Genomic DNA, 15892 nt, shown 5'->3' with positions numbered 1-15892 from the left:
AACTGAAAGATTCAATAAGAATAACCTTTAATATGATAAAATATTCATGTACTCTGATATGAATCCTACCAAGCAGACATTATTACAGCAAAACTCGGTTATAACAAAGTCGCTGGGACCTATGAAATTACTTCGCTTTATCCGTAATTCGCTATAACCGTATGAGAAATTCATTAAAATTATATAGCTGGGGATTAAAGATGACTTCGCTATATCCGTGATTTCGCAATATCCGTGTTCGTACTAAACGAGTTTTGCTGTACCACACTTAGTAGTCTTCGGTCTCCATTTCTTTTTTTACCTGTACAAATTGAACATTGCTGTACTGTACATCCTTAGATAGTTCCTCCATGACCTCATTCATTTGTTTACACTGTGGGGCCCATGCGGCTGAGAAATGTAGAACCACCAGTTGGCTACAAATAATTGTACAGAGTACATGTATTATATGTGTCATCAAGATGAGGCATATGGTTCCCGCAATATTATCATGTCATAGGTGATGAAAAACAAGTCTCAACCGGGACTCAAACCCAGGGCCCCTGGTTTACCAACCAGCTAGTGCTCTAACCACTGAGATACTGAGACCCAATATACTGACCGACTTTCTGGCACCTGTGAACCCAGTGACAATTATACTATGCATTAATTGTTTACATTTCATATAATATAAATATTGCATGAAAAATCCTTAGATAAAATTAATAATCTTGTCTCATGATAGGCCCTAATCACAGTTGAATGCCTGTGCCCGCAAAGTAGCAGAAAACTGCAGAATTGCTCTGAAATGAATTTGGATACAATAAATGAAGATGATGTGAAAATATCTGTAAATTTATCATAATAATATTTTTTGAGATTGTGGTAATATTTCAACCTAAATTAATCCATTCAATTAAAAAAGTCAACAATTTTTCTTAACAATTTTTAATTTCCATTTCAAATTTCAACTTCAAATTTTCACAAAATGCCAAAATTCAGAATTCTCCAATTTGTTTCATTTGGTTTGCTAGTTTACTATTAAGTTATCATTGGCGTCGGAAGCAAATTGAAAGTTGGGGGGCTAAGTGTAAAAAAAAAAATTTTTGTACCTTCAAAAGAACCTGATAAGCAAAAAAAAAAAAAAAAAAAAAAAAAAAAATACCCGGAATGTAAAAACCCGGAAAATTTTAAAAATTGTATTGCCAAACGCGAAAAATCCTATTTTGTTTGTTGGGGGGGGGGGGGGGGGGGGGGTAGGTTCAAACTTCAGTACCAAAATTTTTTTTCCAAACACCACCACTTTCCCTATTTTAAACCTATACTAGGACGTATCTGTGGAGAGTGGGGGGGGGGGGGGGGGGCGAAGTATATATTTGGAAAAAAAGTGGGGGGGCTAAGCCCCCACTTAGCCCCTCCGGTTCCGACACCTATGGTTATTGTAAGGTAGCCTATAGTTAGAATAATCTAACTGTTATGCTGTGAAGCATTGTTTTTCTGACAAATATACATTTGTTAGAGCCCCCTTTATTTCATAATGTTTATTCCATAAAGATTTCCCCCCAAATATTTCTGCTTCACCCTCTTGTATTTGGTAAGACAAAGAGGGAAAATTACCAGGTTGACCAATGAGATGGCGGCCAAGGGGAAATAACTCTTGATTATTTAAGTCCACTGAAAACTATCTACACATGAAACAATCGCAAGCTCTTAGTCTCAAAACAATGCCTGGGTGAAGAGAAAATTCAGACTTTGCACAGTGATCCAAACAATATTTTCCACAGTTACCTGTGCTCCCTAGTTAGAATAATCTAACTGTGTTTCAGACAAGCCCTCACCACAGTTAGAATACCTCCCATATACTCACAATGTAGCAAAAATTCGCAGAATCGCTCCGAAACGATTTTGAAGAATACAAAGGGATTTGCACTGAAAATAACTTCCAAATTAATTATAACAAACCTTTTGGGGGTTGCGTAAGTAGTTAAACCTGAAATATAATCCAAATAAAGACGAAAATTCAACTTATTTTCTCCACGTTTTTTCTCGCTTCAAATTTACACGCCATGTTTGCGTTCAGAACTCTCTTGATTGTTCATAGTAAATGCACTGAGTACGAGTTATCGCCCGTGTTTATTTTGCTACGTTGTGAATACACGGAACGAATTCTATCGTTAAACCGGGTCCGTAGGACATTTATAAGTTTAACGATAGAACATTCTATCTAGGTAGCCTAGTAAACTAGATTATGGTATGAAACAGATGTGAACCAAGTGCCTGTGCATGGAAGGCATTAAATCAAATAATAGCCAGTGCGGCGACCCCAATAGACTAATGTGTAAGAACAGAGGAAATTTGCAATGAAATCTGTACATACGTCAAGCAAATTTCTCTATGAAACCTTCCCATATTCCTTTGCTACCCAATGCCCTTTGCGCGAATAAATAAATAAATAATAACATAAAGCATAAAAGGCTTTCAGTTTGTGAAATCTTTCAAAGAAACAAAAAATAACTCTGCAATGTCTTTCGACAAAAATTGCACTAGGTCTATAGTTTCAACTAGATGCTCTGTTGTTTCTGTAAAACCTGATGAGTTCTTGTGTGACGTCACTAGGGCTGTCACGGTTCCAAAATTTTTCGGGTCGGGTCGGTTCTGATTTTTTGAGGTTCGGTTTCGGGTTTCTCGGGTCGGGTAGGTAATGGAAGAAAAGCTCATGATTTGTATTATTTTCAACAATAAAAAGAATAGTTTCATTTAATCTTAGAAATTGCAACATTATAACTAGTTTAAAGTAGCCTCCTGACTAGACAACAATTGTACCAAATTATTTAAATCAGCTTTCAGGGTTTCAGATTGAAATAAGTAACTATAGGACATCTGGCATATTTACCAGAAAAGTTATTGGGCATTGTCCTAAACTTCCTAAAATTATAGGCCAATAGAAAAGTTACACTAACTCAGATTTCTGTCAGACTTTTACAAAATAGTCATTTTATTACATAAAATATTCAAACATGTATATTAATTTTCCTTTTCATAAGGTGGAAATATTATTTTGTTTCTTTTAAACAAAATTAATATATTGAAACAGAAGGGGAATTGTTTTTTTTTAATTCCATTCAATTGGTATTTAACTTATATAAGTCCCACCTTTCATTACATGTAAATGTATTTATTTCTTGGGATTTTTAAAAATAGTGTAACGATCCCTCCCCCATTTTTCTTGAATCTCATTTTTTTATCTTGGTATTTTTCTAAAGCACTTTCATGTATATTTTAAATTCATTCATCAATTCTTGCATGGAATGTTGAAATGTCCAGCGAGAGTTATTTCTTAATTGTTGGTTGACAACTGTTTATATGCAGCGAAGATCTATGTCATTTTTCTTGTGTTTTGATTTGTTGAATGTCAGACATCGTCTTGCTATTTAATTACACGCTTTTTGTTGGCTTAATTGTACATACGTAATTATAAAGTTGTGCTGTAATTCAGGATTATCTTAAAGTTACCTTATTTCTTGTGTGATCGATGTTTTATGGTCTTCGAGTACACACGTTTCACTGAAACTTCTGCCGCCGTGATGCTTCACGGTGATCTATTTTTACTGGAGTTATTTCGGCGGAAGATTTGATTGTAAATTCTTTTAAATTAAATGTTAAACAGTGTTAAATGAGCTTTTAAAAGTGTAACTTTATGTTTTATGAATTTATTTAATTAATTTACGTATTGTAATAATTTTACATGCAATGTACGAGAGTGAGATTTCATTACGGGACGATAATTATATTTGATTGGCTGATTATTATTTACGGGATGAGATTATTAATTTTGATTGGTTATGAATTATTGCGGGTTTTGTTAATTCTATAAATACCCAGATGCTGAATATCGTTTGCTCTCTTGTTTTCTTTGTGACCTAGGGAAAGGTTGCCAGTTTTGTCCAGAGTAATTTAAGGTGTGTACTAGTGCAGTATCTTTGTGACTGAAGTACATAATACATAATGTTAGGTTAGGCTAAATTAATTATTACTAGTAATTGTACTAGTTTTATTTATAATTACTAGTTGTGAACTAGTTATTTTTATCTTCTTTAGCCCAGTTTAGGAGTTAGGAAATATTTCTGCTGCGTGCTAGTAGTTGAACTAGTAGCGGGAATATTTATTTGTAAATTAACCTTTACGTTTTATTTTGGTCGGGGGGAATTTACTTAAATCATAAATTACTGGAAATAGTGCCAGTTGCCCAGTTCTATATCAGTAGTTGTACTGATTTTGGTCTTAGATTTATGTCCCGAGGGTTGAGACTTGTGTGAATTTCAAACATTGTTATTTGTTTTCGCTGTTCATGTATTACTGAATAAAATTATAAAACTTTACACCGAAGTTTTTGTTCTCAACACAAGGCAGGCGTTCCGAAGCGTTACAATTTTGGCATCCACGGCGGGATCCGTTTAAGTTTACGGGTCCTGTGATCGAATGATCCGTTTAAATTTACGGGTCCTGTGATCGAATCATAACAACGCTTTGTCTGTGTTTGAGAAACAAAAATTTTATTAAGCAAATCAAATAAAAATAAATCACAATGGCAGGACGTAGAAGTCGACGGAAACGTCGTGGTCTTCAAGAATCCAGACCTACCTCACGAGTTTCGTGTTCCTCTGTAGATACTGTAAGAGAAAATGAAAGCGAATGTGAATTTCCGTGTGAAGGAGCTGACATGCACAGAACTAAACCACTTGTTCATTCAAATAAAGAAGCCTCTCAATTTTTACGTAACTCAGATACAAGTTTAATGCTTGTGAGTTCTCAGGCAGACGTTGTGAGAGATGGAGAACCTACACCTTTTATTGGGAACTCAGATACAGTTTCTGTAACTGTGAGTACCACTACAGAGCAGCCACAGACAACAAACAGTGTAGTTACGCCTAAAATGAGCCATCTTCACACCTGTGGTCCCACAACTCAGATGCCTTTTGTACCTGTTTGCTCACATTTTGCTGAGAATTTGTGTACAGGTTTTCCTAGAGAGCCGACAGCTGTCCCTAGTATGTATGTACCTGCAGTCCCCAGTACAGGTACTCACATGAGCCCCTCCATTACGCAGACAGCAAGTCCAGTATATGGGTTACCTGTGAACTCTCATAAACACAGCACTTTGAGTTCATGTACAGGTTCAAATTACCACACTACCTTACCTGTAAACTCTTATGCAGTTCCTTGTACTGTGAGTTTTCAAGGTCCTGTTTATTGTCAACAAAACCAGAGCGCCCATATGTTTACTCCATTCCCCACAATTACAACACCAGGTCACAACGTTTGCGCGAGGACTCATTTACCTCTAAGTTTGTGTACAGGTTCTGTGCCTGTAAGTTCTAGTACAGGTAATGTACCTGTAAGCTCATGTACATGTACAGGTTCTGTACCTGTTGGTCTAAGTACAGGTTCTGTGCCTGTGAGTTTGTGTACAGGTTCTGTACCTGTGATGCTGAATCAGACTTCCGCTCCCATGAGAAGTGCACGAGATATATCAAGGACAGAAAGCGAGCAAACTGCACTTGTCCAGCTTACGGAGATGGTAGAGCATTTACAAGAGAAAATTAAACAGCTCTCTGAACAAGACCACCAAAGGACCAACCCTGACAACAGACAATCAGATACATGTAGTGCATCTCATGAGTGTTTGAGTAGCGACAGAGAAACATCGCAAGAGTCTGACTTTGTGTACCGGAAAAAGGCCAAGCATCACAATGTAAAGATTCCTCCATACACAGGGAAAGAAGACTGGTCTGTCTGGTTTTGTCGTTTTGAGGAAGTTGCAGACAGATACCACTGGACAACAGATGACAAACTGGACCAATTACTGCCCAGACTACATGAAGATGCAGCTGACTTTGTGTATGGCCAATTATCGAAAGAGTCGAGAAGCAGTTATAAGAGACTTACGAAGGAACTGACCAATCGTTTCCGTGCAATCGAAACCAGTCGAACATATTTGGCAAAATTTAATAATAGAGTTCAGAAGCCTGGTGAGCGAGTTGAGGACTTTGCGGCTGATCTAAAACGCCTGTATGTCAAAGCCCACCCGGAGCGAGACTCAAAGACTAGAGAGGAAGACTTGCTAAGGAAATTTTTAGATGGTCTGGCTGATAGAGAAGCCCAGTTTCATGTGGAATACGTCAAGGACCCCTCAGATATACATGAAGCTGTACGACAGGTTATAAATTATGAAGAAGCAGGTCGGCCTTCAACTAAGAAACATGTCAGAGAGGTGAAGTCGCTGTACAGTGATTCTGAATCAGAAGCCACACCTAAGACAGTCACTAAAGACAAGTCGTTGAAAAAGAAAAGTGTCAGAAATATAAAGTACAGCCAAGGAAACAAACAAGGGTCAGGTGGCACTATCGAAGCCTTGCAGAAACAAATCGATGAGATGGCAAAGGTTCTCGACAACCTGACTAAGCAGAGCAACACTGGGACACAGCCAAGTAGGCCTATTATTGGTACATCTCAACCAGACATGTCTACCGGTCAGACAGCTCCTCTGGACAGACCACACAAACGTAGCTGTTTTTACTGCAAAGGTGAAGGTCATTTCATAAGGGACTGCCCAAAGAGAATTAATGACCTGCAAGTCTCAAAGGCACCTTTACACAGGCATTAGCCGTTCCTGTGGGTCAAGGACCGGCTACAGAAGAAACTGACAGACAGACGAACAGTTTAGACCCACCAACAGACCGACAACCAGAAAATTTTGATGAGTCAGAAGATTTTTGTTTTATTTCTAATCGAATACCAGATGCAGATGGTGTGTACATAGAAGGAAAAGTAAATGGTTTAGATGTCCACATTACAACAGATACTGGTGCATCCAATACTATACTTTCATACAAAGTGTATGAACAACTCAAAGAGGTGAACAGACCCAGACTTCAAGGAAAGTCGCACTTACGAGGAGCTGACGGAAGTACCATTCATGTTTATGGGAAAGGAGCGTTTGATTTGCAACTTGGTTCCTTGACCCTCAAGAAAAACCTTTTAGTAGCTGATATCCAAGATGAAGTGTTACTTGGAGTGGACATCCTGCAGAATAGTGATACTGGTCGAGCAGATATTCTCCTGAGTAAAGGACTGATAAGGTTCAAAGGTCATGATATTCCATGCATACAACGTGGTGTGCCTAAAGATATTACCCTCCGTTGTGTGGAGAGATGTGATATACCTGGGAATACAGAAGTAATAATACCGGCTTTTATACAGCGTGAATGTGAGGTTGATGTTGAGGAGGACCTTATGTTTGTGCCAAGTGGAGATCTTATGGAGAAGACCTCCTTACTGTTAGCCCCAGCAGTTCTTAACATCAGAGGGAAACTGTGTGTACCCCTGAGAGTTATGAACCCTTTTGATGAGGGAAAAACGCTTTATCCAGACACAGTAGTGGGTACTGTTGAAGGATATGGGGGAATAGTAGATGTAATTGGACCGGTTTATAGTGACCTAAGAAGCCTTTGTCGATCTACTGAATTCTCGCCTGGAGAGGCATGTGAGGTTCCAGATCATTTGTGTGAGCTTTATGAAGGCTCTTCCCAGTCCTTAAATAAGTCAGAAAAAGAAGCTTTTCGGAAATTCTTGCTCGACCATCGGGATGCATTCTCAAAAGATGAATGGGACCTAGGACAAACCAATTTAGTTGAACATGAGATTAATACTGGTGAGAGTAAACCTGTAAAACAGCCACCTCGTAGAGTTCCAATAGCACTAGCCAATGAGGAGAGAGATGCCATTCTGAACCTTCGAGAGAGGGGCATAATACAACCTTCTACATCACCTTGGTCCTCTCCACTGGTCTTAGCTAGAAAGAAGAATGGAAAAATAAGAGTCTGTGTGGATTATCGAGCTGTAAATAATTTAACAGTTAAGGATGCATTCCCACTCCCACGAATTCAAGACTGTCTAGATTCCGTTGCAGGAGCTTCAATGTTTTCCACTCTGGATTTGACAGCTGGATATCACCAAGTCAGAGTTAAGGCTGAAGATATACCAAAAACAGCATTTGTTACAAAATATGGTCATTTCGAGTATAAAACCACCATGCCTTTTGGATTAACTAATGCACCAGGTACATTCCAGAGACTTATGGAGATGGCATTGAATGGCCTCCAGTGGGACATTTGTCTTATTTATTTGGACGATGTAGTGATATTTAGCAGAAATTTTGATGAACACATGTCCAGACTTAGCCAGGTGGTTCAGAGAATAACGGATGCAGGTTTAAAATTGAAACCTGAGAAATGTAGCCTTTTTCAAGATGAAGTTATTTTCCTTGGACATAAAGTCACTAAAGATGGAGTCTTACCAGATAAGCAGAATGTAGAGAAAATTTTGAATTGGAGCAGACCAAATAATGTTACTGAAGTACGACAATTTCTTGGAACTGCCTCTTACTACAGGAGATTTATAAAAGGGTTTTCGATGATAGCTAAACCTCTTACTGAACTTACACAAAAGAACCATTCTTTTCATTGGACAGACTCATGCGAGCAAGCATTTCTACAATTGAAGAAAATCCTTACTGGGCCCGATATAATGGGATACCCTGACCCAAACCAAGGCCATTTTATACTCGACACAGACGCATGTGATGTAGGCATTGGTGCCGTATTGAGCCAAGTACAGGATGGACGTGAGAAAGTGTTAGCCTATGGTAGTCGAACCCTAAACCGTGCTGAAAGGAACTATTGTGTAACTGATAAAGAGCTCCTAGCTGTTCGTTATTTTGTGGAGTACTTCAAACAATATCTTTTAGGACAAAGATTTATCCTTAGGACTGATCACCAAGCATTAGTATGGCTATATAAGCTGAAAGAACCTAAAGGAAGAGTGGCTCGCTGGATTGAAATATTGTCAGCCTACAATTTTGAAATCGAGTATAGGCCTGGTACACAGCATGGTAATGCTGACGGTCTATCAAGATGTCCGAACCCAGCCGACTGTAGCTGCTCAGAGGGTGACAGTTTAGAAAGCCTGAAATGCGGACCTTGTATTAAGTGCAGAAAGAGAGCTGAGACTATGGAAACTCAGGAAAACCTTAATCAGGGGGGTGCTATTCGTGTAACGACAAGAAAGCGTGACAGTTCTAAAAATTTACCTGAAGGGACACAATGGATGTCAAAGTACAATTCCTCAAGTCTACAATGTCTCCAGAAGGAAGATAATGGTATTGGTCCAGTGCTTAAGTGGAAACTGGCAGGAAGTAGACCTACAAAAGAGGAAGTGGTCATATACTCTCCAGCAACCAGACGTTCCGTTCCGCAGCAGGAGACAGCATAGGATGTGATTCTAGGACAAAATTAAATTGGTAATTTTGAGTAATAAGTATAAGTAAGTTAAGAAAGTATTCATTTCATGCATTGTCAATATTTGTTGTAAATTTGGAGATAAGGTTGGGAATGAGATTGATTTGTGGACTTTATATGTAATTTTTTTTTATTTGATATTTCAAGCATTAAGTCTGATGATAATGAGATTCATTTCTGTAATATTATTTACCTTTGATATTTTTGCTTACCAAGAGCTTAGTGTCCATTTCTCTTTTCTGTGATCCTGCGAATGAAAATAAGAAAGATTATACATTACTTGTTATACTTATGTCTAAATTATCAGCATTATCAGAACACTGTATTTTTATGTGCAAGTATCTATAATGAATTTAGAGGCTACTAATATTTTGTGTATCCATTGTGTTTGAAAGATAAACTCATTCTTAAAATGGCAGTTAATGAATATTAATTGAATTATTATCATTCATGTACATTTTAACTTACTTACCTTATCACACTGTATACAATGCTCTGCTCATTTGTCTTCAAGATTATGGTGAATTCCATGTTTTGATTTGGCATTTTGTGTTTATGTACAAAGTTTCTATCATATTGATTTGTGATATGCATGAAGGCTGGCATTGTAATTTTATATTCTGTAAAATTTCTATGATTTTTTTTATTACTAGAAATGTGAATTTTTGAGAAGTTGACACACATTTTATGAGGTAATTAATTTTTGTGAAGTACAGCATTTATTTGGAGTAGTCTCCCTTGTGTGTATTGATTAGCTGTACTGTTCATGGAAGTTAAGTATATGTGTATCGAGTGTATAATAGTAGTAACATGTCATTAATTATCTTAATTAATTGTTGTATTTGAATTTTATTGTTTGTATTTTGAGTCCAAAGGGACTTGGACTCTTAGAGAGGGGCAAAATGTAACGATCCCTCCCCCATTTTTCTTGAATCTCATTTTTTTATCTTGGTATTTTTCTAAAGCACTTTCATGTATATTTTAAATTCATTCATCAATTCTTGCATGGAATGTTGAAATGTCCAGCGAGAGTTATTTCTTAATTGTTGGTTGACAACTGTTTATATGCAGCGAAGATCTATGTCATTTTTCTTGTGTTTTGATTTGTTGAATGTCAGACATCGTCTTGCTATTTAATTACACGCTTTTTGTTGGCTTAATTGTACATACGTAATTATAAAGTTGTGCTGTAATTCAGGATTATCTTAAAGTTACCTTATTTCTTGTGTGATCGATGTTTTATGGTCTTCGAGTACACACGTTTCACTGAAACTTCTGCCGCCGCCATACTTTGTTTACTTGTGTATTTTCCCGTGATGCTTCACGGTGATCTATTTTTACTGGAGTTATTTCGGCGGAAGATTTGATTGTAAATTCTTTTAAATTAAATGTTAAACAGTGTTAAATGAGCTTTTAAAAGTGTAACTTTATGTTTTATGAATTTATTTAATTAATTTACGTATTGTAATAATTTTACATGCAATGTACGAGAGTGAGATTTCATTACGGGACGATAATTATATTTGATTGGCTGATTATTATTTACGGGATGAGATTATTAATTTTGATTGGTTATGAATTATTGCGGGTTTTGTTAATTCTATAAATACCCAGATGCTGAATATCGTTTGCTCTCTTGTTTTCTTTGTGACCTAGGGAAAGGTTGCCAGTTTTGTCCAGAGTAATTTAAGGTGTGTACTAGTGCAGTATCTTTGTGACTGAAGTACATAATACATAATGTTAGGTTAGGCTAAATTAATTATTACTAGTAATTGTACTAGTTTTATTTATAATTACTAGTTGTGAACTAGTTATTTTTATCTTCTTTAGCCCAGTTTAGGAGTTAGGAAATATTTCTGCTGCGTGCTAGTAGTTGAACTAGTAGCGGGAATATTTATTTGTAAATTAACCTTTACGTTTTATTTTGGTCGGGGGGAATTTACTTAAATCATAAATTACTGGAAATAGTGCCAGTTGCCCAGTTCTATATCAGTAGTTGTACTGATTTTGGTCTTAGATTTATGTCCCGAGGGTTGAGACTTGTGTGAATTTCAAACATTGTTATTTGTTTTCGCTGTTCATGTATTACTGAATAAAATTATAAAACTTTACACCGAAGTTTTTGTTCTCAACACAAGGCAGGCGTTCCGAAGCGTTACAATAGTAATCCAAAAATTAGACTTGTATCTCTGATGATATTCAATGTATAATTACGTTTAAAGATTACCTAGACTATTTTTTCCCTTAGTAAAACCTTGCAACATTGTCCGTTTCCTGCTATTAGTCCGACCTCAGATTCAATCATGGCGGTAAAAATAACATGACATGGATTCCTTCGATGTTTAAAACATTCATCACTACTTTAAGCTCCTTGCAGTTGAGTTTGGAAATAAAATTATAGAGTATTTTGTCAAGATCTATTTATATCAAAATGTCATTGGCTGATTGAATCGGCAGTTGCTTGCAGAAAGTAGAAAAAAAACAATCGGATCTGAATGGAGGAAAAATTATACGACTGGCCTTTACATACAGAAGATAATTGGCCATTGTGTCTGTTCAATGTCAAACTTATAGGCCAACATGGCAGGTAAACTTTTATTGGCAAATGGCCGACGCCAATCTGAAACCCTGCCTTTTAATGACAATTTACTAACAATTTTATAGTAAAATCTTCTCTATTATACAAATCGGAACCGAACCGAATTCCAGAAAAACAGAACCGTACCCGACCCAAATTAATTGTTCCGCGGTTCCGGGTCATTTCGGGTACCCGTGACAGCCCTAGACGTCACAGTCTTGATGTCTTGTGCGACTTGAGGTTTGAAGTGGCGGATCAACGTTTCAGGCGTATTTTTCAAGGTACAACTGCCCTCACCCCAACGGTCACACCGTAAAACATATTAATAAGGCCTAGAAAAAAAATATGTTTGTTTCCGCTTTCCCGACCGACCCTAATTTATAATGCCGACCCTAAATATTTTTAAATGTTTTTGTCCCATGATGTGCAAGATTTCACCCATGGAATTATAGTCTCCAACTTTGCAAGCTTTCCAAGACAGAAAGAAGTTTTGGTCACCTTTGTATTATAAGTTTAAGTCACAGATTTGCTTTAAAACACCATTTCTTTTAATTGTCATTAATGTTACTTCTGAACAAGTTTTGATGAAAGAAGCAAAAAAACAAATTTCAAAAAAAAAAGAAATTGCCTACCTACCTACCCTATATTTTTTCAGCCTGAAAGCGGAAACAAACATATTTTTTTTTCTAGGCCTAATATGGGTCCATGAGACAATATTCTCATTTCAACAATAGAACGTTCTACCAAAAATCCTCTGCATTTACCATTAACTTTTTTGAAATGTAGCGAAAACTTATTAGGTTAATGTTTTGTTATGTTTTTTTAAATAAAAGGGAGCTTACCTAAGAAAAATCTAAGCACATTCTAAGGATTTTCTGTGGTAGGGGATGAATATTTAGAACATACAAGTTAGCAAATATCTACAGTGTTTTTGTGCTTTGGGTATTTTTTATGATGGTACTTACTTTCCTGATGAGGATAATATATTTTGCAGCGAGGACTCGTCAGAAATATTCAAAATCCCCATGTTTTGTGTTGTTTTCCGTTTTTTTTCCTAATAAACCGTGTGGATGATGCTCTAGATTAATGTAGGAAATAAAGGTTGCTAACTAAAATTTAAAAAGTCCGTACGGTAAAATATAATCCGAAATACATGTCTAGTTAGAAAACCGTTGACATTTGCCAAAGGATTGGATATTTTTTATGCGCCCGGATAGATCCGGGGCGTATATTTTTATTGTCCTGTCTGTCTGTTTGTCTGTTATCTGTTTTCTGTTTGTCTGTCTTGGGGTATTGCTAAAACGCGGAACGGAAAACGGAACGGAAAGCGGAACGGAACGGAAAACGGAATATGTTACTATGTATTAAATCAATTAAATGCACAAATTTTTTCGCAAGCGAGGAATCTTAGACATATTTAAGCCCCCACTATTAAATACAAGTTGATTAAGTCATGCTCAGTCTCTTATTTTCGAAAATAGCTGACATAGCAGTGACGTAGAATCTAATTTGAAAGGGGGTGGTAAATGTACTTGAAAAGTATATTACAATAAAAAAAAACAATCAAACAAACGAGAAGGAGGCAATTGTTTAATTCGGAAGGGGTGATAAGTTTCAACTCCAACATCTTTCAGTACTATTTTTACACGAATTTACTACATTAATTACAGCTACTAAAAGTGTGAGGGTGACAATGAACATTTCAGTAGTAAAAAGGTTAGAACATGTAAAAAAAATTGTTTGGGGGGGGGGGGTATTTTGATATTTAGATGAATCATGAAAGAGAAATAAAATATTTAAACAAGATGTATTTGTGAAACACTATGCGCCCGGTGGTAACAAATAAAAAAAACAAAACAAAACATTTTTTTAGCGTATAGGTCACAGTGAAGGTCACAAGGCCATTGATCTTGGTGTCATTTGAAAGATCTTGATTAGTGAAGTATGCATACCAAATATGAAGTCTCTAGATATCTTTCATGGTTCAAAAGTTATAGTGAAGATTCAAAAAAGCTATTTTTAGCATAGAAGACACAGTCAAGGTCACAAGGTCATTGACCTTGGTGTCATGTGAAAGGGCTTTATTAGTGGAGTATGCATGCCAAATATTAATCCTATCTTTTCTGGTTCAAAAGTTATGGCAAACTTTAAAGTTTGCAATAAAACCTCTATTTTTAGAATATAGGTCACAGTCAAGGTCACAAGGTCATTGACCTTGGTGTCATTTGTAAGAGCTTCATTAGTGGAGTAGGCATACTAAATATGAAGTCTCTATCATTCATGGTTCAAAAGTTATGGCGAAGGTTAAAGTTTGCAGACAAACAGAACAAAAACAATATTCGCCTCGGATCTTTCGATTCGGGCGCATAAAAATATTAAGATTACGTTTAGGGCAAACCTTTCCGGCAAGCTCGAATAAACACCTCTAGATCTTATGTAACTCTGGTTGTTAAAATTTAATACAAAATAGAGTTGCTTTTTATGCATTTAGATACTGGATAAAGTTGAAAAACTTTCCTGTGGTAAATTTAATGTAATGCCCCCCACTTTTTGTGTCCAATATATATATAAGATTTAAAAAATCAATTTTTAATGTGGGTGTGGGCCCCTATCCAGACCCCAAACGCCCCCCCCCCTCTCAAGATTCCCGGATTCGCCACTGCTTGCATAATCTGAATGTCAAAACTAGTTATTTCTGTCTCTACAATTAAACATTAATTAGCATCGGAAGCAAATGGAAAGGGCGGGGGACGAACTTCTTTCAGTACGAAATCTTTTCCAAACACTACCACTAAATCTTCCTTGGCCTAATGTGCGGGGGGTGATTAACCTACGCTCCATCGTTTATTGCCTAATATTAATGGCTACCTTTGCAAAAAAGTGGTTAGGGTGGGGCTTGCTTTGCCTCCCTCTAGCTTCCGACGCCTATGACAAATATATGCATGTACATACTTAATATGCTCTTTTTTCCCTCTGCCTATTTCAAGAAGTATCTTTTTTCATGAATGGGCTTTCGTAAATAAACGAATTTTATTTTGTATGAAACTCTGCAGGACTTTGAGTCTATTTAGTATGTATTTTATAGACCATCGCTTACAAAACACAGGTTTTGAGAGGAGGGTGTGTTTGATTCATGAATGTATAATAATTTACAATTACATTTTTTTCATTAGATATGACTTTAACATCAAGAATATTGTTTTTATATCTGATTTATATTGAATCTATTTTATTTGTTTGACTTAAATTTTCCGCTTTCCGTTCCGTTCCGCTTTCCGTTCCGTTTTCCGTTCCGCGTTTTAGCAACACCCTGCCTGTAGTCAACTTTAACCTTCGCCATAACTTTTGAGCTGTGAGAGATAGAGACTTTATTCATACTCCACTAATTAAAATCTTTCAAATGACAAGGTCAATGACCTTGTGACCTTGACTGTGACCTATATGCTAAAAATAGCTTTTTCTAACTTTCGCCATAACTTTTGAACCATAGGATATAGAGACTTCATATTTTGTATGCATACTCCACTAATTAAGTTCTTTCAAATGACACCAAGGTCAATGACCTTGTGACCTTGACTGTGACCTGTATTCTAAAACTAGCTTTTCGAACTTTGTTGCCGCCTGGCGCATAGTGTTTCACAAACACATCTTGTTTTTTATCTTCCTGTAAACGAAGATTCAGGACAAGTATTTTTGCCCTGTCTGTTTGTATCTCTGTCTGTTTGTCTGTCCACAATTGCCCATAACTTTAGTTTGGTCGAAGTATTTCACATGTGTATTTCCTGTGACAAAGCCGTTCTCCGAGTACCAATGCATTTTTAAGCTCTTCACATTGACCTTTTACCAAACTTTAACCTCGGAGATAACTTCTGAACATATGAAACTGCTGGCTTTCATACTAGACCAGTTTACGTGTATACATACACATATTCTTTGTGAGAACACCCTTCTTGGATTTTAAATATTTTTCACCTTGAAA

General features: G+C 36.6%; 1 protein-coding gene across 1 annotated transcript in view; it reads right to left on the bottom strand.

The window, feature by feature from the left end:
- LOC134274489 (melanotransferrin-like) overlaps nt 1-13038 on the bottom strand; it is a 30328-nt gene extending 17290 nt beyond the window's left edge. Inside the window, exons 1-2 of the mRNA XM_062756771.1 lie at nt 12879-13038; nt 302-416 (exon numbers count right to left, since the gene is read on the bottom strand). Of these exons, the coding sequence (XP_062612755.1) occupies nt 302-416; nt 12879-12940 (177 nt within the window). The 5' untranslated portion in view covers nt 12941-13038. The remainder of the gene's footprint in view (nt 1-301; nt 417-12878) is intronic.
- Nucleotides 13039-15892: the final 2854 nt, after the last annotated feature.

The sequence above is a fragment of the Saccostrea cucullata genome, unplaced genomic scaffold, assembly GCF_032062105.1.
Source record: "Saccostrea cucullata isolate Sc308-1 unplaced genomic scaffold, CSIRO_AGI_Scuc_v1 ctg692, whole genome shotgun sequence".
In the NCBI taxonomy this organism is placed as follows: Eukaryota; Metazoa; Mollusca; class Bivalvia; order Ostreida; family Ostreidae; genus Saccostrea; species Saccostrea cuccullata.
Note: the sequence above shows the minus strand (reverse complement) of the source record. Positions and strands in the feature narration are given on the sequence as shown.